Source organism: Chelon labrosus (assembly GCF_963514085.1).
Source record: "Chelon labrosus genome assembly, chromosome: 8".
In the NCBI taxonomy this organism is placed as follows: Eukaryota; Metazoa; Chordata; class Actinopteri; order Mugiliformes; family Mugilidae; genus Chelon; species Chelon labrosus.
In genome coordinates this window covers 20,662,804-20,688,645 of record NC_140358.1, presented here as the reverse complement: position 1 = coordinate 20,688,645, position 25,842 = coordinate 20,662,804, and the positions used below count along the sequence as shown (strand labels likewise).

The 25,842-nt window shown below is 44.2% G+C and overlaps 1 protein-coding gene across 1 annotated transcript in view; it reads right to left on the bottom strand.

Annotated features, from left to right (window-relative positions):
• gpc3 (glypican 3) overlaps positions 1–25,842 on the bottom strand; it is a gene marked incomplete at its 5' end in the record, with an annotated part of 104,322 nt that overhangs the window by 76,073 nt on the left and 2,407 nt on the right. The window contains one exon of the mRNA XM_084549423.1: positions 18,621–18,782. Within this exon, the coding sequence (XP_084405549.1) occupies positions 18,621–18,782 (162 nt within the window). The remainder of the gene's footprint in view (positions 1–18,620; positions 18,783–25,842) is intronic.

The window sequence follows — 25,842 nt, the reverse complement described above, 5'->3', positions numbered from 1 at the left end:
ACCAATATATCCAGATGATGCATAGACTGTATATAAATATGGACAATGCGTCTCCACTTCCTTGCATTGGCCAAAGTGATGCACTTCCACCAGATTCACACACATTTTTGCTTAATTAATACTACGCTCTGCTCTACCTCCACCAGTTAAAAGGAAAATGTTGGAGTATACACCGTACTTATTTTAGGTTTTCGTGGCAATTTGTAGTGATCATGATGTCACATCCTGTTTCTATGGCGTCAAATAACTAATTAAAACAAAACTTCCCAGAAAAATGGGACACTTGAATATGCATCAGTATTATATTAACTACCTAAAATGACAGAAACCATCCTTGAAAAGAAAGTATTTGATGAGTACTTTCGTGTTTTAGTTCGGCCTAAGTCCCGCCCACTAACATGGAGGGGGTGGAGCTTATGACCTATACTGCAGCCAGCCACCAGGGGGAGCTCTACTTGCTTGTTATGAGCTAGACCGCTTGGGAGGATATTATGAAGAAGTTTGATTGTTTTCTTCAATCAACTGATATAGTATCTTTAGCATGAAACACAAACAACAGATTCACAACTATTTCTCTTTAGTTCAAAACAGTTTTCTATGCTTTACTTTGAAGATCCAGTGTGTAGGACTGAAGTGGTGTGTTAGGAAAAATTGCATACTTCTGCTTTCATTAGTGTGTAACCATTGTTGAAGATGAATGATTGTGTTATTGTTAGATTGACATTGAATTATATCTTGTTAGAAAGTGTCCTCTTTTATGGAACAGGCCAAGTTTCTACGCTAAAGTGGCAGCTTACGATGAAGTCATTTTGGAAGTAGATTCTAGCACCTTATGTGCACCAAAGGCTCTCCGTAAGCAGCAATATGGAAGAGCCAAATCTCTCTTCAATCTGGCTCCAAAACAAGTCAAATCTCCTTAGACCTTCATGCTAAACTTCCCAACTTTACAGCAGAAATAAATGTATTTGCAGCCCGGTACAAGAGGTTGTACAGGGGACAATTTTAGAGTGAACGCACCTGTTTAAATTATATCAATGCTCAAAGTTATGCATGATTAAGGACGTAGGTGCTTTGAGTGACAGGTGGGTGCCATCACAAGTTATGAGTACACAAACTTCTAACTTGTGCACATGGTTAATTCAGACTTAACAGGTTTGATTCTGAAGTACGAACTCTGGAGGAAGGAAAGACGTAGTACGGTCATTGTGTAATTGGAACAGCAGCATACTGCGAAATGCATTCTGGGATACCCGGCTGTGCCATGTCCACATGAGTTATATCTCAATAAAATGAGCAGATGCACGCTTTGATTTGGAGCAGTACATGGGCAGCGAGTGACGACTCTTCACAAGTCCGCAAGCACATCCAAGCTGTCTGCCGAGCACTCACTCAACACAGTTTGCCCTTTTTCTAACTATCCCGGGTAGTTAGGAGGAGTCAGACTCTGCCAAGACGGTGACAGCTGGAGCTTCAAAACTGACTTTCAGGAATCCTACGGGGTGACGTCACGGAAAGTTTCTCCATCTTTACATACAGTCAATGGTTCTCCTATACGCTTGGAAAGAGACAAGTGAGGGAGGGGTATTCACATCTGCATCTCTACCACTACAAGCCACTACATCCTACACACTAGAACTTGTACTTATATTGTGTTCATCGTACCAGAAACATAATTGTCTTGGCTGAAAACCACGGTGTCTGACACATTCTTAAAGACTGCATCTTAAATCGATTCGGTGAACCTTTTAGCCCGTCAAGCAGCCAACATTAACATACATTTAGAGGTCCAGTGTTCACTATTGTTTGGATGATCTCCTAGGTCAAGGTAGGAGGCGAACAGTGGTGATTAGTGGAGCTTATTCTCTGAAAACAGCAGCTTGAAGAGGAGCGATTCTACGGGCTGGAAAAACAAAACAATGCACTAAAAGGAGTCTCTGTAGAGCTGAGGGGAAGTGTGGAGGTGGATGATGATTTTTCTCAGGCTTCCTAACAAGGTCAACACCTTTCGCAGTACACGTTGTCATTTAATCGATTGCTGATTGAACTTTACCGACCGGCTCAGACTCAGAATCGAATCACATTTTTATGTTATACATTTTCTTCCCGCAGTCTCACCGCCGCCTCGCTTCTCTTTCCTCTCTGCAGCTGCTACCGAGAGTGTTTTCCCCCGAGTTGGTCGCCATCAAAGGCACTCCACTAATTTTTAACCCTCTTAACCTCGGTACTCTATACTGTGTGCGTGTTGTAAGGAGATCCAGTCACCAGTGCACCCCCGGGTCCTGTCTGCAGTTTGCTCTGAAATGTCGTGGTTAAACCCAACACCTCTCCTGGGTTTTAATCAGGGTCCGGACAGTTCTCCTTGCATGTGTGTGCCATCTTAACAAACCGCTCTCTCTGCCCTGTTGAAAAATGCATGAGCGAGGGCGCTGCCATCTTATCGTTAGAGCGAGCTTGCACGTTGCACATTAGCATGCATTTTAACCTTTACCTATCTGTGATGTAACCGTACACGGTGATCAGCCGATGGAGATATTATGTTCAAAGATGTCAGCGTTATAAAAGCTCCTATAACCTTTTATTTAAATCAATAGAGGAAGGAGAGAATAATCCGATGGAAAAAGTCGAATGAATGAAAAGAAATCACGGACTGTCCTTCATCTACAATCTACAATTAATTATTTAATAGTGACCACTTAGTGTTTAAAGAAACTACTGTCATTTTAATGCAGCCATTCATTGAAATGCTTTTATAGGAACTTTAAGAACACATGAAACATTTTAAAAGCTCACAATCATCAGCCTGCACCAGTACAGAAAACACTTTCTTAATATCTATATCTATTCATCCCTACCTTACAGCATTATAAACAAATTCTTCATGAGGCAATAAGTGGCTTGTTTGTATCTGTGTGATAAGGAGGAGTGTGGATGCGAACACCGAAAAACAAATTGCTCACGACCTACAGTATCTGCACCCAGACAGACACGTGAGCGGCCTCTAAACCTTCCCAGGTGCATTTGACTGCGCGGTTTTGCTCAACAAATAAGCCAGCTTGGAGAAAAACACGTCCCGGCATCAAAGAAAAACACAACAGAAGAGCTAACAGCGTGGTATGAGGTGTGCAAATTAAGCCGCGCAAGACAAAGCTCGACATGAGAGGAAACCTGCGCCGGCTCGGGGAGACTGAGGCTCATGTTCCTTAAATTAATAGGGTGTTACACACACTCTTTCTCTCTCTGACACACACACGCAGACCTCCGCTCTCGGGCCTGACTTGAGCTCGGCCGTTAAGATTATGCGATCTATTCGCGCGTATCAAGACTGCAATCTTTATTGAGATTGCCCAAATGAGGTGGGGTTCAAAGGAGGACAGGAAAAGTCTCTGGAGTGTAATGGCAGCGAGAGGTTCCTGCTAACACCTGTGACAAATCCTGCTCAACTGAGAAGAACAAAGAGCCTCCAGGTAGCTGGAAACTAGGAATAGGAAAAAAGGAGGACGGAGAGAAAAAAAAAGAAACAGCTGACCTAAAATTGATTGATGCAATTTTTCTATCATCTTCTCTGTAGTAAATATAAAGCTACGTAGCGGCTAAAATACTGTCAAGCCAATTCTCATTTTTACAGCTTTGTATGGATTAAACAAACAAGATGTAGATGTTAATTAGTGATCTTTAGTGTAGTTTTTTTAATTTATTATTATTATTATTACTTTAGACCGAGCCATGCTACTTGTTTTCTCAGATTTGCTTCCCTTTATGCAATACGAGCTGTGTCACATCTGCAGATACAAGACAGTGAGGAATGAAGAGAAATAATCTCAGTTATTAAAGCTGCATGAACTCCTGAACTCTGCCTGACTCCGGAGCAGTGATATGCACATCATGGGCAAATGAGGCCGGGGCCTGCAAGGTCTGCACGGGTGAACGCTTTTCATTAGAGAGAGGTGGCGAAGGAGGGTCGGCGCCTGGCCGCAACAGCCATTAATCCGCTCGGATTGCTCGGAAGTGACAAACAAACAGTGCCGTGACACATCGGCGGCACCTCGACCGAGCAGATCCCAGATATAGATGTGTTTACAAATTGGAAGGGAGACGGGAAAAAACACAACGAGTCGCTCGATGAGGGAGCGCGCGCTTGTATAACATGGCTGCACAAATGAAAAATAATGGCAGCCGCTGCAGAGGTTGACAGGTGGGAAGCGGCACGATGGGGCCGTGATGGATGGGTGTAGAGGGAGGAGCTCGAGGGAAAAGAGACAGGTAGGTTTGTGTGGCACCCCTGAGAGACTGAGTGGAAGGTGGTGGTGGTGGGAGGGGGGGGGGGACAAGAGGAGTGAGTGACAGGGTGACACTGTCAGCTCCTCTGTGGCGTGCTCTTCAGGGGAGCCCCGGAGCGTGTTCTGTTAAGTAAACAGCTGCAGCGACGAGAGCTCCTCAAATATTAATGGGGAGCGATCCCCTCCACTCGCCTTGTTCAAACTGACGTTCCCTGAAGTGGACCACAGCGCTGCAGTCGGGAGCAGACAACCCCGGCCTCCTGTAACGCACCCATCAGACCTGACAGAGCGGGGGATCAACCCGCGGACACCCGGGCCCACGTGGAAGCCCTCCCTTTAGGCTGAAACACAACCCCCTGGTGGCTCATTATCATCAGTGCCATCACACACACACACACACAAAAAAAACAGTTCAGACTGCTAATGAAAACATACTAAAACACAGCTCATCCATACCCTCTCCAAACTCCATCTGTGTTCACAGAGATGAATTATAGATGAGAGGGTGCTCAATCTGAGAGGATCAATACAAACAAGGTCTGAGTTAGCCATGACACAGTTCCCTCTCTTTGTTTTTACCTCCCATCTTCCCGCCACTCCTCCGTCTCACTGCCTGTCGGGAGGAGAGAAATGACAAACCATCCTCGTAGCTAAAAAGTCAAGCTAACGGCGCAGAATTAACCACTTTTAGAGCATTTTTTTTTTTATTGAAGTTACTAAAGAGTGTATAAAGCTGAAGAGGGAGCTGGCAAATGAAAAAGACTCCACTCATTTCTACCCTTTTTGATCGACCCGCCACTCCCCAACACCCACCCCATCACCTCTTCACTGACAGGCAGACCGGGGGAATTGGCTGAGGAGGAGTAATGGAGCTTGTCGGAGAGCTCCCTGCTTCACACCACTTAGCCTCTCGTCCAGCCACAGCCGGGGGAAGGGATGGGTTCTCCACTGATGAGGCTCCACCGGGACTCGGAGCAGACTCCTCACCACCCAAACATTTCTCCTCATATCAGTCACGCCACACGGGCAGGGGAGCGTACAGCCGCTGCCTCCGCCAACACACCTTTCTTTCTTCTCCCTTGTTAAGCTGTTCACTCTTGGCTTGCCCTTGAGCTGCAGTGCCCTCTTCGCACAACCCTGCTGGGCGAACACGGTGTCCTGCTTCATCAACAATTTCTGGAGTCAAGTTGCTTCAGAGAGGACGCCCACCGCTGTAGTACGAGCAGTGGAGGTGGTATTGTTTTAAGGAGAGTGTGTCCTAAATTCACGAGCCATTAACATTTAGCTCAAAATATTGCTATGCTGAAACCATCCGAACTGTAGGTCACAACTTTCTTGAAGCTCAGTGTGGTGGTTCTGGCCGCCGCCATCTTGGCAGCCTGAATCTAACCGAATCCTTTTTTAAAATTATGCAAAGAAGTGGAGGGTAATGCATGATATGTAGTGCCACGTTGGCCTGGTCCCTACGCAGGACCCTACACCGCAACTTGACGTGCACCTCCGCAGAATTGTAACCACGTGACGCAGCAACGTGGACCGTAACGGCTGTGATTGGTCCGAAATGCATTTCCTTGCTCACGTGACTCAGCGGCCGAACAAGCACAGAAAGTTCTCTTTTGTTCAGGCTCATACACTCTCTGTTCTGTGCTGCAGTGATTTTTTTTTTTAAACTAACAGAGAAATCTACATTTATTTACTCCAACTCCAACATGAGCCGCTCAGTTCCACTCGCTCTCGTGTGAAGTGCAGAGTGAAACCCACGCCGCCTAGTGTTTCGGTGGCAACAAATACGGACACACCAACGCACTGGTATAAATGCTTTTGACGGCGCAACCCCCTACGCAGTACTTGAGTGTCACGGTACTGTAAATCAAGCTTAAGTGGAGCTGAGGCAGCTAGCAAACTTACAGGACTTCTATCTGTCCCTCAAAGCAACTGAGCCTGTAATTATGCACAACTTTAAACCTTGAGACAGGTGTGTTATGGAAGGATTCGCCTTCTTAAGGTTATCATGAATGGATTTTTTTTTTAACCAGGCTGTAAATATTTTTATTTTTGCATTAAAGGTTTGCATTATAGGAGGATTGACTTGTTTTTGGGTAAGCCCAAAGTGGTCGTTTGTGGAATTGCAGTTTTTGGCAATTTCGCGTTGGCTTCATTTTTCAGCCCCAGAGGTTGTCGGTGAATAAAGCCTCAATGAGCTGAAAATATTTGGCTATAATTTCTACTATTCTAACAGTAAATTATGAAAGAAGTAAACATGGGGGGCTTTGACTGATGGGACAACAGCGACGTTCTTCCACCCACACACTTTGCTGATGTTAAAACATCCCACTACTCCATCGTTGAAACTTTGAAAAGGTCAGTACTATTACTACTGCATTACAAGGTCACTTATCATTTTAGCTGTTTCCATGATGGTGTTCTTCACTTGTCTCCCTGTTTTAGAAGAAGTTTTATAAGTTTAATTTGATTACATATTTATGTTGTTAGAAATAACCCGTGAGATGCCAAAGATGTAAGATCAGCCCCTTTGCCCTGCTCCACCCTGCCCTGACATGGTTGTTTTGTCCGCATGGCTGAGCACGTGTTGCGTAAGCGTATCAATATTTCATAGGCGGAGATAAAAAATGCATCTCTTTGAACTATAAGTGCACGACTGGAGTGGGAGGAAGAGAGAGGAAGAGGGTAAGCTGCCGGGGTCGGGAGGTGAAGGAAGGAATGTAGAAATATAGAGGATGAGCGGAAATAAATAGGTCGCTTCTCACTGCAGCGACAGTTTTATAATCTTCCTATTCAGGGAAACGCTGTGCTGATATTATGAAACTGCAACCTGAATTTGGTTCAAACGCCTTAGACCTGAGAGTGAACCGACTGCGGAGTGCGTATCGCCAAGGCAGGGGATGATGCTTTTCATAAACAACGAGACCTCGGAGATTAATTCCAGAGCATGTGTCCCATGCCACAGCCTGACAAACGCCGCGCACAAAGAAAAAAGACTGACAGGCAAACACCTTCAGGTCTTGCTGGGGATGCCCCCACAGAGCTGCACTCAAATAACTTCACGATTGAAAGAGTGAGAGCTCCGAGTTGAAAGGAGAAGGCATGTTTGCAGCCACGGCGCATCAGCTATGAAGAATCATCCAGCACGCCTGCCCCGGAGTGAGGAGCATATCAGCAAAGTGACATCTAAGAATAGACTCAGCTCGGGTTAATATGAAGACAAATGTGTACTTTGTGAAAACATGTCTTGTTAATAGATGTGAGCTCATATTTGCATTGATTTAGCTCACAGAGACGGCTTTGATTAAACAGAACTGCGGGCATTTCTAAAAAGCAGATTTGCTTCATCCATTAAGTTGGAGATAGAAAAAAACATCTCACATGATGTATGGAAGCGCTGGGTGATTCATTTAAAGGAGCTTATTAGCTCAGTATGAGATGTGTACACGTCAATATGCCGCTTTCACTCTTCACCCTTTTCTCAATTCTCTTATTCCTTTTTTCCTTTCCTTTCCTCTCTCTTCCTTTCCTCTCCTCTCCATCTCAGCTGATGCACTACTCATCCGACTTGGAAAGAAACAAAGGCTCCTTCTCTCAGCTGGAGCTGGGAGGAGCTGTCAGTCCCTTCAGCTCTGTTTGATGATAGCATTTCAAATGACACTTTGATCCTCGCTCCACACTGTTTGTTTTTTCCTCTATGATGAAATCCGGCTCGAGAGGCGTGCAACAGGGCGCATCATTAAAATGTGGCTCCGGCGTGAGGAGCCAGGCGCGTCCCTTGAAACCGCTCATGACAATTTTTTGTCACATCGGCTTAAAGAACACGACAGGGTAGGTGGTGTTGCGGAGACGAACAGATATCGCGCGTTTTCCCCGCAGATAGCGCTCCGCTGAGGTGACGCCAAAGCCAAATCAAAACTCAGGAGGATAAATGAATAATGAGGCAGATCTGCCAGAGATAAGTGTTGTCTCTGATCTGGGGAGAGCAAAGCACAAATTCCTGCCTCACAGTTGAAAAAAAAATTAATAATACTAGTCTGAGTATATTTGTTCATGCAGCTACTATAGTAAGAACTTAAAAAGGTTTTTTTTATCGAGTAAAACATTGTTGGCCACAAGAAAACGACACAAGACAACGAAAAAAATGCACAACTACACAACAAGGCCATTGGCTTTTTTTTATCTTTTTCTTTTTCACTTCTATAACTTAATTTCTAAAGGCTCAGAAGCAAAGCTAACCAATCCTCCACAGGTCTTTTCCAAAATTAATATACACTCTTAATCGCATCAGAGGAAGGAGACTTTGTTTAAAAAATAATGATGGAAATGAATAAGATGAACAGCCAGAGTTGGTGTGAAAGAGCTGGCTCATTTCTTTCTGGGGTGATAATTCTCCCATTGAAGATTTCCAGAGTCACAGCTGAAATAATATGCAAATATCTCCCCTACGGAGTGCTGACTGGCTGACACATTATCAGCAGACAGGCAGCCGTCGCTGTTTTTTTGGGGGTCTGAGTGTGGACAAATCAAAAGACGGAGGCGCGATTATAAAGGTGCACCGCAAGGCGCATGAGAGACAACAGGAGCACTTTAAACAGGATGCCAGCCCTGTTGGGAATAGGAGCGCTGAGGCGTCCTGTGGAGACACGAGCGCCTGGCAACCTCCACAAAGCCCGCCGAGATAAGACAGGCAGTTTGGAAAGCCAAACAATGAGGAAATGAAAGCATGTGAAAATGAAAACAAAGGTTTATCCGGGTGAATGAGGAGCGAGACGATTCACGGGATGAGGTGAGATCATTTCAGCAGCCTCTCTGCTTGGTCTGTGGAGTTTGGCAACCATAGCGATCACTCACCTCCCGCACTATGGTGAGTTAGCACCGCACCCGAGTTCCTGAGAGTGGTTTTGAAGCTCAGCGTGGTGCTTCTGACCATCGGCCATCTTGGCAGCACCTGACTCCACCTATCACCCAGCTAATTAAAAGAAATTAGCAAAGAGGTGGAGCTGTGGATTGGAGCTGAGGAGGGTGGGTGACACCGAGGCAGACACATGTGAGGAAACCATCCTGTCACTGAAAACAGCCACGCCCTAAAATATGCAGAACGTTTAGCCTTAATACAACTTAAAAAAGTGCGTTTAAATAAAATCTATGAACTGTAAAAGCTAGAAATTTGGGTATTTGGGGGACTGACTCATTTCGGAGCCAGCCTCAAGTGGCCGTTTGTTGTACTGCAGTTTTTGGGTGACTTTGCGTTAGCTTAGCCTCTAAGCCCTAGCGGTTGCCGCTTGTGCAGAACATGTCTCAAATTTCCATTTGTCAGTGCAGTATTTACCACTATAAAACCAGTGTTCATGTATCAAACTTTTTTTTCAGCCCCAGTCGTTGTCGCTGAATAAAGCATAGGTATCAAACCTTTTAGCAGCACCTGTATCCAGATGCTTTTTTTTACTTGTCTCTGTGTAAGGTCATTGTGAGATTGTGCAGATCCAGAAGACACAAGCAGGAAAGTTAAAACAAAGGTTGGGACGATCACAGCCGTTTTAGCTGTGACTATTTGTTGAATTTTTCATTTAAACGTAGAAAATACTATAAATTCCATGTAAACCCAATCTGATTAATCATTTTGTTAACATTTAATGTGAGCACACCATTCTGTACATCTTCATTTGTACTTTTATTCCTGTCAGGAAATAGTCCTGTTGCACTTAAGTAGATTAAAACATTGTTCTCCTCCTTGCAATATGGAGAAATCCAGAGATCCATGCAGAACGCATTATGGTGTCGTGGTTAGAGAAGCAATTTCCCCATGAGGCAATGGGTGAATGAGTGAAATGCACTTTGGATTCATTTAGATGAAATATCGAATGCAGATGAGGCAGATTGCTGTCTTTGTAAAATGTCATACAGTAACGTTATAGCTTGTCACTCAGAAAGAGAAAAAAACAACAGTGATAGTCCTTGTTCACCTCACAATGATGAAAGGCAACCTGCTTAATGGCACATTTCAGGTGTGATCTCATTATGAATACCCACCTAAAGGTGGTAAAAGAAAAAAAAAAAGAAAGATATCCACTTAAACACGAAGCTCAACCCTCAAGCTGGATTCACTGACTCCCTATAGCAACAATTTTCACTACTTCCTCCTGTCTGACAGCCTCTCGCTGGACACCTTGCCGCCTGACACTGAGCCAGAGATCACGTTCAAGAAGTGGGGGCAGCGATTGAAGGAGGATGAGGCAGAAGACAGGGGGGAGTAGCTGGCCAAGGAATTTATTAGTCACTTTACGCCGCTGTTGGTACAGAAATGTTTTTTCTCTCGGGAATTATCGCCTTGGATTCTTTGTCACAATTTGTGCATTAAAATTAATCAAACAAAGAAGACCATCAAAGGAAAATCCTATATGAGTAGTACTCCAAGAGAATTCTTAGATAAATCATTATCGTTATGCAACCTCTGAGATTTGTGACGTTAATTCAAGTCACAGCTAGCTTATACAAATATTACAGAATTTATTAGCTCTCTATTTCTGACTCGAACAAGCTCCATATAGCTCTTTTACTGCACTCCCATTACCTGTTTCCACTTTCTCTAGTTCAGTCTAAACCGATGTACAAAGCAGCGGGAATAATACATTTCAGTCTGCAGCTATGCACACACGTTTATTGCGTGATAAGAAAAACACACATTATATCCTCATTCAGCTGCAAAATGCACCAAAACATCTATTTTGTATTTGCCTCTGGTGGTTCACTTGTTTCATATTAGACTTTCTCCCCAAACTGCAGCCTGGATAATGAGAGGAAATAAGACGCGGAGCTTCATCTCTGTTGCATTTGCAGAGTCTGCATCCACGGCTGATGTTTCTTCTCAGGCTCCAAAAAAAAAAAAAGAAAGCATTCACGGCAAAAAGACACATTTTCCTTTGTTGCTCCGGAGCTCCGAGAGAAACCTCAGAGCGCAGACGGAAAGCACCTCGGAGTTACACCACTTTATTATGTACCAATGTGAGCTACAGTTTGGCAGCCCGGCGTAGTGTTCAAAAACTCCTGAAAATGTCATTACAAGAAAACTAATAAGTGATGCATAATGATAAAACACAGCAATTAAGTTAAAACCAAATTACGAGTTGATAGAAGAAGACGTGGTAATGGCTGGTATACCCCATCGTGTCTGGTAAACGATGCTCGAAGGAGCCCATTGGACATAGCAAAACTGCCTCTCCCCGTCATTAAGTTATTAGATTAGCCCGGGGCAGCAAGTAAACAACTTCAGACGTCTCGCAGCAGGCATACATCCCACCAGTCCTCTCCGTTATTGGATTACACAGGGAAACTTCTCCAGAAGACAAAATGACTCCGTGGAGAGAGCGAGGCAGGGGATGATTATTGGAAAGCAGATGATGGGAAGAACAGAGGCAGGGCCTGCTTAGGCCAGACGCCTGGAGCACTTAGGATCGAGCGAACGGCTAACAAGCAGGAGACAGGGAATGAATGCAGAGGGCAAACTGCTCTCAAGGTCAACTAGCACCTCCACCAGGGCCACAGGGGGGCTGCCATTCTAATTCCTTATACACTTAGAGTAATTAAAACCCATCCAGAAGAAGCGGGAGAAGTCGATAGAATTTTTTGAGACTGCTAATGAGATGCTAATTTGTTGCCCCGCTAGGAATGAGGTATGAGGAAGTCAAGGACAAAAGGTTTATTCTTATTCTGCTGAGTGAACTCTTTAAATTATGGCACGTGTGCCAGCGTGTGTGTGTTTTCACGTTCTTGTGGACTTTCACCGAGTTTGCTGGGCGATGCACGCTGCAGGTTGTCTGGCATCTTTACGTTTGATAAAAAGATATGAGCATCTTTTCCAAGTCCCTTCCAAACTCCCGATCATTTACAGAGCACCGTCCTGTGAGTCGAGAGTAAAGTGGAGAAAGCTCCCCTGCCTCGCCGCAATGAGTGAAGCCACATACAGATCGCCCTCATGCTGCCTGAAAGTAGTCCAAGTCAGACCTGTTTTTGAACGCCCCACTGTGCCTGCCTTCTACAGACTCATTGAGTCATTCCAGGAGCACTAGGCTGCCTGTCCCACTTTTTTTTTCCAGCAGATATCACACAGAATCTCTGATATCTGCACACACACTCACGCCGCACAACTTCCCTTTGCACACTTTTTTTAAGCAATCGAGCCAATCCTGTCCTCTCATGTTTATTAATTGGGTTTGCTCTTTGGATTTGACTCCCCTCTGGATGAAGTCTACTGCTCAGGAGCGCCGAGCCGCGATGAAACCGAGCAGGCAGCCGTTCTCTTGCACAAGCTCCGCAGTCGAGGAAGGCTCATTTTCTGATAGGTTACTTTTGTGTTATTTTACACAAACGTACCTAGATCCCGCCTGCGCTGCCAATCAGCCACTGAGGCTTTCAGCCCTTACACAGTAATAGCTCCAATAAATCGTTATTAAAAAGTTAAATAAAAGCTTGTCTCCTTAACAAAGTAGGATAATCTAATTTAGAATCTGCAGGCTCGGGCAGAGCATCACAACCAGCGGCAACGCAGCTCTGAAGGACACACCGCTGGGGAAATAACAACAATTAGAGCTGCCAATCACCCAAAATGCCAGAAGACGGATTTGGATGAGTTTCTGCTTCGTTGGGCAGTTATACAAGAAATATAGACAGGGGGGACAAGAGAGAGAGGGGGGCGACATGGGACGTGAGGTATAATCTCATCACAGACATAAATCTGTGAATCATTTGGCCAAGCTGCGCTGTAAAGACGTTATTTTAATACTGCAACAGCTCCAGAGAAAATAACCACTCGCTAAATCACATTCATTCTGAGCCAGACTTGTTGACTGCTTTCTAATTGGTGTACCAAGTCAGACTCACTTAAACAGTCTGTTTAACTACTCTGGCACTGAAACACCTGACTAATTAATCCTTCAAAACAGTTGTGACTCATCAGAGAATGGACATGGGCCTTCTGAGGGTGTCCTGTGGCAACTAAAGGTTGTTAGAGAGGGGTCTTTGGGTCCTATGGGTTGAGAGGAGGGGCCTCTGTGGAGCATCCCTCAGATACTTGATCAGTTTTGCATCTAGTGAACTTGGAGGCCAGTTGAGTTGTTCCTAAAGCGTTTTTGTGTGTGTGCCTGTGTCAGGCTGCATCCTGCTGGGGATGGCTGCTGCCATCAAGGAGTGTCATTGCTATGGGGTGAGGGTGCCTGGTCTAGGTCTAGGTGGGTGGTACATGTCTAAGTAACATCTACGTGAATGCCCGGTCCAAAAGTTTCCCAGCAGAACATTAAATTTTCACAAGATGGTCAATGTGATTTACTTCTCCTGTCAGTGGTTTTAATGTTGTGGCTGACCGGTGTAGTTGTGTGTTTCTTCCTCGTCTTATCATGAGTACAACAAGGAGGTCAGTTGGAGAAAGAGGATGTCATGAGGTTTCCTTAAAATAATCTGCGCAAACCACACCCATAAAAGTGCTGGAGACAAATTTGATTGGTTTGAAATGCATTTCCTCGTCCATGTGGTCAAATATATTCTTCCTCTTCTCTATATCTGCCTCTTACAAAAGAAATCTAGTAATTATTGTTCAACATCCATTAGCTCCAACTTCCAACAGCTTCTCAGTTCCGGTCGCAATTGTTCTCACAGAGAAGGTAGAAACCCGATACCCGCGGGTTAATACGCCAGCTCATGGCTTAATTACAGAACAATGCAGACACATCTCATAAGTATGCATGCTTACAGTGGTGTAGTTCACAGTCTACTTGTGTCTCTTCTGAATCACTATTAAAAAGTCAAAATCTGTTATTTTTACGGTGGGCAGCTTGACCTCTGAGAAGCATTTTCCACTGAGTTACCAGAAAATGAGGCACTTAAAGGGTATTCCAGCAACTTGGCATCACACTTTAATGAAGTTGGGGGACGGGTGTGAGACACAGTCCCCAAGGAGAAAGGTCCCACCCGTGCCTCGGCTATCAAACTGCAAGAGATCCCTCTGATGTCTCCAAGCTGGACGAGATAACGCTGGTTATTTTTTGCAGGCTTGAAATACAGACTGGATCATTCCTCCAGAGTTTTTACAGACTGCGTTATTAGTGTACATGTCAAGTGAGATCTGAGCAACGCCCCTTTAAGGAATCCTCAGTTACCCTTACAGCTGTTCTCTCCCCTCAGTGCTGACTCAAAAACTCCGCAATAAAAAATCAGGTTCGGTGACATGCAGCCTCACATACTAATGCACTCCTCAGAAATATTGGAATCCATAATTTATTTGCTAAATTAAATTCTCAGCATGCACACGATCGGGCTCTCATTTTAAAAGATTAGATTTAAAGATGCGTGCAGGTTTACAGATCCTCATTTTGAGCTAAATTGACAACATCGGGCCATTGAGTGCAAGGCAATCTCAGCACACGAGGGGGGGAAGATGGTCTTATGATCTCTCTAATGTGAATCAAAATGAAATCCAATCATCTGTCATATCAGGGAGGATGCTGCAGTTTATCCATTATGTAGTATGTCCCTGGTTTGCCATAAAGAGATGAGCTAAGCCTCATTAGATTGTCAAATGGCATTTGAGACGTGCGTCGTTAGAAATTCCTAATGCTTCACCTATTTCCTGCTATTGATCCCGAAGAAGCCCAATGTTAAGGCAGTCTGTCATCTCGCTGCTTAAAAGACAAAGACAGACAAGGCCATTACTTTTCTGTTGTTTGCAGAAGTTGACTTCAAAAGGGCGAAAAACCTCTGGAGCAGTCTGAGGCTTGGGAAAGCGGAGCGGGGCAGGTGGAGCTGGAAGGAGAGGGGGATGCGGGGATGGAGAGAGAGAGAGAGAGCGCAGAGATGGGAGATAGAGGAGTGGAGAGGGGAAGCCCTTTGATCTCTGGCAGAAGTGAGCGCTGAAGAAAAGAGACGGAGAGCAGCAAAGAAGATTGCAAACAAGGCATGCACTCAATTCCCTGTAGTAGCCTGAACGTGGGGGGAAGAGACAGAGAGAGAGAGAGAGAGAGAGAGAAAGTAAAGTCGAGCAGAGACAGAAATGAGATGGAGGGAGAGATGACAGGGTCACAGAAAGAGAGACAGAAAAGAAAAGAGGAGAAGACAGAGAGGATGAAAATGAAGTAGAGGGAAACAGATAAGACCAGGATGTTAAAAGGATTTGAGTCCGGGGGCTGTTTGGGGAGTTCTCTTAAGCCCTATGCTAAAGCAATTAGTATTGAACCCCTTCTAGGAAAAGTGCAGCCAAACCACAGCGGCAGGCTCAAACATAGTTAGCGTGTAACAACCGAGTCAAGCAAACCCCACGGTCCCCATTAAACCTCAAGTTTTAATTGGCGTGTCAGGATGGTGCCGCGTTTCGCAAACCGGGAGCGTGCGGTGTCCGAAAAGCCCAGTGAGTCCACGCATCCCACTTCAAGCGGAAGCCCAACGACAGTAAACAGCGCCGCATTGCTGGACTGAAAAAGACCCGGTGGCGTGATAACAAAAGCCGAGCATTGCATGTGCGAGGGGATATGTCAAAACAACTGTTGCTAATGTGGACGCAGAGAAGGACGAGTTGTGTGCTTCGTTGTTGTCCAAGAGTTTTGCTGAATCCACTTCTTAAAGTTTCTGTGCAACCGCAGAGAAGAAATCATGACAGAAATGCTGGGGAAAAAAAGTCAATAAACTTGACTCAGTATTGACAGCGAAGGTTTGCCAACATTAGCTAATTTTAGCTATTGATTACACCAGAGAGGTTGTAGCTGCAAACTCTAGCTGTGTTTTGCTGCATTGGAATTTGTCTTTTTATTCTTCAGATGTTTTATTTCTGTTGTTTCCTCGTCTGAAAAGTTACGTAACCTCGTTGCCGCACTCAGCAAGAGAGTGAATTTCCAAAAGTCTCGCTCTAAAGGTCTACCCGAAAGCATACCACTCCGTCATCCCTTCCTCCATTGTTATTCATGATTAAAAAAAGATTGCATTGGCACTTTTAATTAAATATTCATCCAATTCGATTTATTTACTTTGACGGGTGTTAAATGTCAGTGGTGTGCAGAGTTAGAAAGATTAACCGTGTAATCAGCCAAATATATGCAGTTATTAGACGTTATTATCGGCTTCCTTGCCAAGAGCCGGATGAGAAGCTGGATGCAGGTCTCACGTCTGGAAACATGGAGCTAAAACCAGCAGCTAAACCAGCTAAAGTCTGCACCTGCTTCCTACGTACCATCCAGACAAGAGAGCTATGGGCTGTGAATCCAGGTCCAGCACCATTTACAGTAGTTAATTCTAGTTTTGTCCAGCTCTAGTCTGACCACCTCTGCAGCTTCGTGGCCGCTCGGTTAAGCGAACCATGAGGAGCATAATTGACAAAAGAAAGCAAATGACAAACTCCAGAGGGCACAAACAGAAAGCCCTTCTCGTTAGTCATCCTCATCTCATCTGAATGCATATCCCATCTGCACAAATATTTTCACAATGACACAATCACATACAGTGAATAAAGTGTAGGGCAACTCTGTTCCACGGTTCGTAGGTCTTCCCAGTCAGTGTTGCCAGATGGGAAATGAAGAAATATCGTACTGTCGCTTTAAAATTATCATATTTTGACCCAAACTATCGTATGTACTGAAACAACAAAGATATGCTATGTGCATGGAACAGAAATAACCTAAGGAATAAACACAGAGGCTCTGCCATTTGAATGAAACAACTGATTTATTCATTGTCACACTTAAACACAGCCACCCACCCAGTCAATTCTTTGCATCAGATATGAGCAGGCATCAGTTTGTGCAGATGTATGGGTGTTTACATGAATTAAAACCTTTTTTTCTGTTTTTTTGGGTGCATGAAAATGACAAAACTGTCATATATTTGGTAAAAGTATTTAACATATTCATTCATTCATTCATCTTCTGTAACCGCTTGTTCCTGTGAAGGGTCGTAGGGTCTGCTGGAGCCTATCCCAGCTGTCATCAGGCGAGAGGCAGGGTACACCCTGGACAGGTCGCCAGTCTATCGCAGGGCTAACACAGAGAGACAGACAACCATTCACACTCACACCTACGGCCAATTTAGAATCACCAATGAACTTAATGAGCATGTCTTTCGACTGTGGGAGGAAGCTGGAGTACCTGGAGAGAACCCACGCAGACACGGGGGGAACATGCAAACTCCACACAGAAAGGCCCAGTCGGCCCATGGATTCGAACCCGGGACCTTCTCGCTGTGAGGCATCAGTGCTAATCACCTTTCCACTGTGCCGCCCCGTATTTATCGTATATTGCCTTAAAACAATAAGACAAATATGATAATTATCGTGTATCTGGCAACACTGCTTCTACTGTCCCCTTTTTGAAGACAAATACAAAATACTGCCACCTGTTGGCTTGTAGAGTTATTGTTAGCTAGGCATTGTTAGCTGTAGCCTTTGTGGTGCAACTTTTTGGCCCAGACAAAGGCAACATGAGGCAACACAGTTTCATTTAAGAGAACATAAAGTGTTATCAATGGTCTTTGTTTGAACTTTAAAAAGCTTGGGGAAAGAAGCTAAATGAGGGTGATGTGACAACAACTTATATGCATGAGCAAAACACCTGTTTAAATTGTGTTTAAAGCAACTTTTTAAAGCAAAACTTTAGCAAAGACTTCTTGATTTGACAGTCACATTGTTCAGAATCAGCTCATTGTCACTCCAGCTGTCATTTCACCGTCATCGGTCCCCTGCCTCCCGTGTCTCCGTCTTCTGGCTCTCAGCTGACAAAGGTTGAACTCCCAGGTTTCAAAGTTTGACAACTACCACACTTTTCACATCACCGGTGAAGTCAGCTATTAGCTTGCACTATGCGTGTTAGCTTGAACCAAACGTACCAGCAGGCCTCCTCGGACCATTCTCGTGCAGGTTTCCAAATCTGCTGCTGACTGGTGTTTTTTTTCTCCTCTCTCTCTCTCTCTGTGAATAACAGTCATCACTGACTTGCAGGGCGCCAAATCTCAGGAGGCTGTCACTTCCTAAAACAGCACGTCTGGCACCGACAACCACACTACAGCTAAAGTCACTTAAACCACGCGTCTCGGCCAGTCTAACATTTAGTTGAACAGCAACTGAGCGTCTCATCGCTGTCTGTGTGCATTATGCTTCTGCTTTATTTAAATGTGACTCACTGTCTGGAGGAGGGAGCTGCTGACGTGGAATAGATGCGCAGCCAAGAAAGTGGATACAGACAGAAAGTTGATTTGAAAACTTATGATGGTGTTTTTTGGGGGGTTTTTTGTTTCATCTATTTCTGCATGCTGGATAAAATAGTCCTGCCCGCTTGGAACAGGTTCGGACAAACCGCACCGGCCGCTTACCTTGGAATATGGCGGCGTTCTGGATGATGAGGCGTTTGAGTTCTGCGCTGACAACCTGCAGACCAGACTCCATGTTGCTGCGTGCAGCCACCTGATACCGCTCCTCCATCTTCTTGGAACAGCAGGTCGGGCCTTTGGTTTGGCAAACCTGCAGATCCGCACCTGGCAGGAAATCAGCAGAGACAGGATGGTAGTCTGGGTGAGCAGAGGGAAGAAGCTGCAAAGCCACTGTTGTTTAATTTTCAAAAACTGGAGCCTCTTCCTTCACGCACACACAAGGGGGGGTTTAAAAAAAAAAAAAAAGATTCAGCAGCATCCTCTGCATGTTAAACACGATCTACAGCAGATTGTGCAGCTTTAATGAGTGTATGATCATTGTGCAGAGGCTGTGTCGGAGTCAAAAATAAACTGCTGCTTAAAAATGTCATTCTGATGCACAGTAAAGCATCACACCAGGGCTGTGTAGTTCTCCTCAGAGATCAATTTGGTCAACAGAAACTTTTCCACCACTCGAGGCTGCACATTTCACTCCGAGGATCAAAAAAAAATACATTTTTTTTTTTCAGGCACAAAGATGAGAGCCCGGAGCAGTGCAGCATGCAGACAAACAACCCTAGGTTCCAACATGCTTTCATTCTGTATGACATTAAAAATAGCCAAGAGTAAGATCGAAGGCGATGAAACAACATTTGTGCACCTGGCTGCGGACACTGAAGGTTGTTTACACAGATGAGAAATAATTGGATTCTTTTGAAAGGTGCAGATGTAAGCCAGTGAGAGGGAGAGGAGAAAAAAAAAAAGAGAAAAAGGCTAGGGTGACGAGGATGTTTCGTTGGGGCGATGTTAGCTGCACGCACCCCGATCAAAGAACATATGCCTCGGAGAAAGTATTTCAATTAATCCCATACAGACTTAGCAGTAGGAATTTGGAGAAGGGGGGTGCGTTCAGCTGCTGCAGCGGTAATGGTGAGTGAAGTGCGATTTTTCTGTGATGATGCGCTGAAGGACACATTTCACCAAAAAGCCTTTCTTTCTCGGTTTATTTCATGCCTCTATCACAATGTCACAGGTCTGCTGTAAGGAGTGTGAAAGTTTGAAAAAAGGAGTTTTTACAACCAAACAATAAAGCCTTACAAAAGTGACATGACACCTGTAAAAAACAAACAAACAAAAAAAAAACTACTTTTTGTGTCAATTTAAAACTTATCTCTACTTAACTTATCTAAATATGGACGGTGTATCCTCACATTGGCCAAATTGATGCTATGTTTCCGGGTATACGGGCGGCGCCATCTTGCGACTTTGGAGTCTTTGGAGTCTGCGCAGTACGGTCCGAGAGTGGAGCAACGCGGAGCCGCAATGTCGCTAACCCGACCACACTTCCGCCAGACTCACTCGCGTTTTTTTTTTTTTTTTTAATTAATACTACCCTCTGCTCTACCTTCACCAGCTACAAGGAAATGTTGGATTCTACACTGTACTTGTTTTTAAAAAATGTTTTTACAACTCTCACGGTCCCACGGCATCGCTTTACGGAGAGGTTGGCATGGCAACTGGTGGTCGCCATTATGTCACATCCTGTTTGATAGCGTCAAATAACTAAGTAAAACGAAATACAGAAAGTTTTCACTTGAACATGCATCAATATTATATTAACTACCTGAAATGATTGAAACCCTCTTTGAAAAAAATATATATATTTGACGTATATTTATTATTTGACGTGTATTTTATTTCGGCCCAACTCCCATCCACTAACATGGAGGGGGCGGAGCTTATGACCTATACTCCAGCCAGCCACCAGGGGGAGCTCTACTTTCTTTGGCTACAGTCTCTGGTGCTGACACATTTTTGATTATTGTAGCTCTGAAGTTACAGGTGAAAATGTGGACTTTCTAATTTGAAGGACATCCAAACTGGGGTAAAGGTGTATGATTACAACCATTTTAAACGCAGTCTCCTCTTAAGTATCTTGTTGTAAACTGATAAATCCAAACACGTATAGATCTAACAGTAAATAAGGCACAGCCACTCGAAGTTCAAATACAAAGAAGGCACCCCTGTGAATATTCCTCTCATCCCCTCTGGTCTCTCTGTCCCACACGGCTGCTGAAAAGCTCACGAGGCTTCATTTGAGGACTTGTCTGCGGGATCTGCTGCCTGAGAGAAGTCAGTGACAAGGGCCTGATTGATGGCGTGGTAAACAAATGTCAGAGGAGTCTGCCAGCTTCAGCTGCCGCTGCTTGCGGTGCTGAGGATAAAGAGACGGAAGCGGAGAGATTAATTTGGAAGGGTGGGGGGGCTCAGATTGTGAACGTATCAGGAAAGTCTTTGATAGCTGGTGCGTCAAAAGAGGGAGGAAAAGCTTTTGTGGAGACGGAGGGTTTATCTTAATGACAAAAGTGAATATCTCTGTTGGTTTCAGGCTTTGTCTGCTTTTTTTTTGAGATCTTCAAACAATGGATCTTCAGAATCAGAGCTAAGACTCTGACAATGCAAACAGCAGGCACGGAGGCTGTTAAACTACCAGGAGATGCAACAGAGTGACAGTCCGGATAATTAATAAGTGCTGTGGTATCAAGCAGCTTCTGCTGACTCCCTGCGCACTCCTGACTCCCATCAGGGCTTAAGGTGTGCAGTCTAATGAGTGAAGGAGGCAATAAAGCTGTCACGCCGCACCTTTTGCATGCATACTGACGGGCTTAATATCTTAAATCAATACCGACAAAAGACTCCTGACAGATAAGATCAGGCTAATTTCAGACTGCAGGGGCAAAATTATTGAGCTGTCAATAGCACCGCAGGTGAGGCGAGCGCGGCCGGAGCAGAGAAGAGGGACGAGGGACAATTATCTCCGGCAAAACAGACAGATTCATCCGAGCGTTTTGCAAGATGATAAATGTGTTTCATTACAGAAGTTCCACCGTGGTGGTGAGGAATAAGGAAGTGAGATGATTCCCCGTAGAGTTTCGCAAACAATAAAATCACACCGTCTAAATAAAGCCTTCTTTGTGACTGACAGATCCCTTGGGAATAAGCTACCTCCTTCTCTTCTTTGCTTTAGGCTCAGCTCTATTTCTCCTCCTCTTGCTTTTTTGCTATTCCCTTTCATCCATGCACAGTGGTGTTCCAAGCTTGTTTCACTTCACCTACCTTGAGCTTAATAGCTATTGGGCACCGAGAGCAACTTTCTATGAGCCCGTTATTGGCTAATCAGTCGATTTTTGTGTCCTGATGGCCAATTCTCTCCTGCAAAATGAAGAGGGACAAGGTGCAAGGCTAGGGGCAATTTAGATGTAAATTTCCCCAGCATGCAACCTCGGTTCAAGGTGACGCCTTTAAATTATTACACACGTTCAATCAATACCCTGAAAGGGCCCAGACACTTCAACATGCACAACAGCTGGCGTTTTTATGAGTGTCTTTGAATGTCTTTTAAAAACACATTGATCGGCCTTCAGTTTGTCACGGCCTGGCCGTACTCAGCTGCCTGAGAGAAAAGTTACTTTATAAAAGGCCACTGTGAAAACTCCAGCAGGAGCTCAGTCAGTCCTGTGTACACACAGACGAGAGGAGTCCCTCTCCTCTCATCTTTAACAAGCTCTGGGACTCCAAGTCAAGGGAACGAGGGCGGCCGCGAATGCAGCGAGTGTCTGAGCTTCCCGGCACCAATTAGAAAGCTATAACTATGCAAGTTTAATTATGGAAACCATGGGGGGAAAACAAGTTGTATTAAGATATAGAATATGCTAAAAGCTGTTCATTATGAGCATAAATTATACAACAGCTACCAGTGCTGAGTGTAACCGCGTGGGAATCCGTGGCCTGCTCTCCAGGGCAAAATAAGCCGGCGTCACTTTGCAGAGACAATACGTGAAGTAAAGATAAAGCAATTTACAAGCAACATAAGGCAAAATAATACCATTAGCTACTGGGGATTACTGTTGTTTTAAAGTATTTTTAGGGCTTTGCTCACTGCTCTACTTTAAGTCATTTGATGAAGCGTTAATTTGAAAGCTGGAAGCATGAATGTCAAAGAAGCTGTACACAAAAGGAAAATGAGGCGGTAAACACAAGACGTTGAAGTGAAGAACTGAATAAAATAAAATACAAATCCGTGTTTAATTAGACCAAAAAGGAACAGATCCAGCTATTAGCAGGGTCCAGTGTCATCTGAGCAGCATCTGCTCTGATCGCTCAGGGTTTGTTTCATGATTAACAACAAGTCTGGATGACCTGCAGCTTGTTACTGAGGAGAAAGAGGGTGGAAGGAGGAAGCAAGGAAGGAAGGGAGGAAGGAAAAGAAAAGAAAGGATGTGAAAGAAAAGGAAGGAAGGAAATAAAAAGAAAGAATATGAAAGAAAGGAAGAAAGAAAGAAAATGAAGGAAGGAAGAAAGGATATGAAATGATTGTAACAAGGAACAAGAAAAGGAGAGAAGGGAGGAAGGAAATGAAAGACAAAGAAAGGATACGAAAGGAAGGGAATAAAGGAAGAAGTGAACGGAAGGAAGAAATGAAGAAAGGAAATAAAGAAAGAATATGAAAGATAGGAAGGAAGAAAGAAAGAAAAGGAAGGAAGGAAGAAAGAAAGAAAGAAAGGATGTGAAATGAAAGTAACAAGGAAGGAAGAAAAGGAAAGAAGGAAGGAAGTAAGGATATGAAAGGAAAGGAAGGAAGGAAGAAAAGGAAGGGAGCAAGAAAGAAAGGGATATGAAAAGTAAAAAGGAAGGGAGAAAGGGAAAGAAGGAAGGAAGGATATGAAAGGAAAGGAAGGATGGAAGAAAGGAAGGAAAGGAAATATGGGAGGGAGGAAAGAAGTAGGGAAGGAAAGGACATGAAAAGAAAGGAAGGAAGGAAATAAAAAGAAAGAATATGAAAGAAAGGAAGGAAGGAAAAAAGGAAGGAAAGGAAAAGAAAAAGGACGGAAGAAAGAAGGTAGGAAAGTGAAAGGAAGGAAAGAAGGAAGGAAGGAAGGAAAGAAATGGAAAATGAAGAAACAAAAAAAGAAACAAAAACAAAAAAAATAGGGAAAGAAGAAAGGAGGAGAGACAGAGGCATAGAGTAGAGTATTTTTCTGCTAAACTAAGTGGCAGCTGTCAGCTCAGCCTGCAGCAAACTAGCACTTCTCTTCCATTTGCTGAGAATGGGACGCTCCTCTCATGAATCAGGTGCTCTGCTGCTGTCAGAGATCCTCCACGTCCTCCGCTCAAACACACCGGCCGAGGCGGTGGAGCCGCTTCCGCGCTCATGTCCCGGGGTAAAGTGTCTATCTGCCGCTTGTGCACATACGTGGTGATACGACGCAGCGAACTGACACCCGGCCTCCATTTCAACCTTCAGCCACTCCAACCACCCACAGCAACAGCCACAACAAAGACGTGAGTGGTGCTACTCCCACAGCTGTATTAGCTGTTGTTTCTCTGCTCTCACTTCTTTTGAATCACGCTGGTGGAAAGAAAAACTTTTGATTTTATTGGTGCTTTGCCCCCCCTGGCAACAAATGCAGCATTATCAGAGTTCCTGCGGATATATCTCTGAATCAGCCACCTCCCCCACACACAATACTCCATATCAACACAGGCCACTTCACATTACCCCATCACACACACAGAAAATGATATGTCCCTCGGCCAAATCACGACTGTCCGTTCTCAACATGTCATTTCATAAATCTTTCATTAGCCGTATGCCTCAGCTGAAGAGCTCATGTTGCATTAGTCTGCACGACAATCCGCCTCCCCCGATCCAAATTTACTTGCCAAAATGTTACCGAGCACAAAGTTCGGAACAATTACAGGAGACGTAACTGTGACTCCAACTTATCCGGTATGAATTAATGACAAGGATATATTATGAATGAGGTAAAAAATAGGACAAAAGTGTTCTAAACACACGAAAACTCGCTGCATATTTCATGCAGGAGACGTCTCATTAGGACAGAAGTGGAGGAGAGCTGAGAGTTATGGAAATGGCACCTGGAGTAGAAAAACACCGCCCCATAACTGTGTTTCATTAAGCGCATTCATTTTGAAATGTTTATGCGCGCTTGAATAATGATGGGTAATTCGTCACTGGACACACAAATCTCTATCTCTTTTTTCTTTCTTTTTTGTAAAAGGCAGCAGTTTTTAAAGGGAAGATTTATTCAAATGTGTCCACTTTAAACTCGTCGTGGACTCTTCAGTCCCCTATGTATTTCACCACACTGGGATAATGACAAGTTCAAGATTTAAGTTTCATTTCTGTGCTAGTTCACTTCCTGGTTATGAAAGCCTGGAGGAAATGGATGAGATAGGCATGTATCTCAAGGGCTGAAGTAGCTGCACAGGTACAGTTGCATCAGTACCCTCTTCTTTTCGCAAGGCTCTCAATGGGACAAAAACTAAAACAGAAATCAAAGTGTGAGGAAATATTGTCATTCTGTCTAAATATATTAAAGGGGAACTACGTTTTTTTACAACCTGGACCTTATTTCTGGCATAAAATACGGTCGTTTACTCACCCATATAACTTTTGTGTAATTTGTAGTTGTTCGGGAGATATTTAGATCTGCGTATATCCATATAGCAGGAGTGACTGGGGCACCGAAACGCAGCCTCTAAATAACACATTATCTTCCGCGAAACTCGTTCATTTCACCAATATTTTGTTATGATACGCTAGTGCTATTCCCCGTTGAGTCCGGAGTTACCCGTTACCAGAGTTACCTGTAGATTGATCTACAGACCCCGGATGATGCCTTCTGATCTGGATGATGTCATCTCTGAGCGCCGCACACACCCACAACCAACGGTCAGCTTGTTTACCTGTAATTTGCTACTGCTAGTTTTTTGTAACATGGCTGAATATTTTTGCCGATTCTGAGGTTGTGGACGAACAATAGCAGTAGCAAATTATAGGTAAACAAGCCGACCATCACGGGTGCGCGTGGCTCTCAGACATGACATTATCCAGGTCAGAAGGCAGATAATGCGTTATTTAGAGGCTGTGTTTCGGTGCCCCAGTCACTCCCACTATATGGATATACGCGGATCTAAATATCTCCCGAATAACTATAAATTACAGAAAAGTTATAGGGGTGAGTAAACGATCGTATTTTATGCCAGAAATAAGGTCCAGGTTTTAAAAAACAGTAGTTCCCCTTTAAGCCTTGATCTTGATCTGATTGACATCTTTGGCCCTTTAAAAAACCCATTTCGTAAAAGGAAAAAAATGTACTTG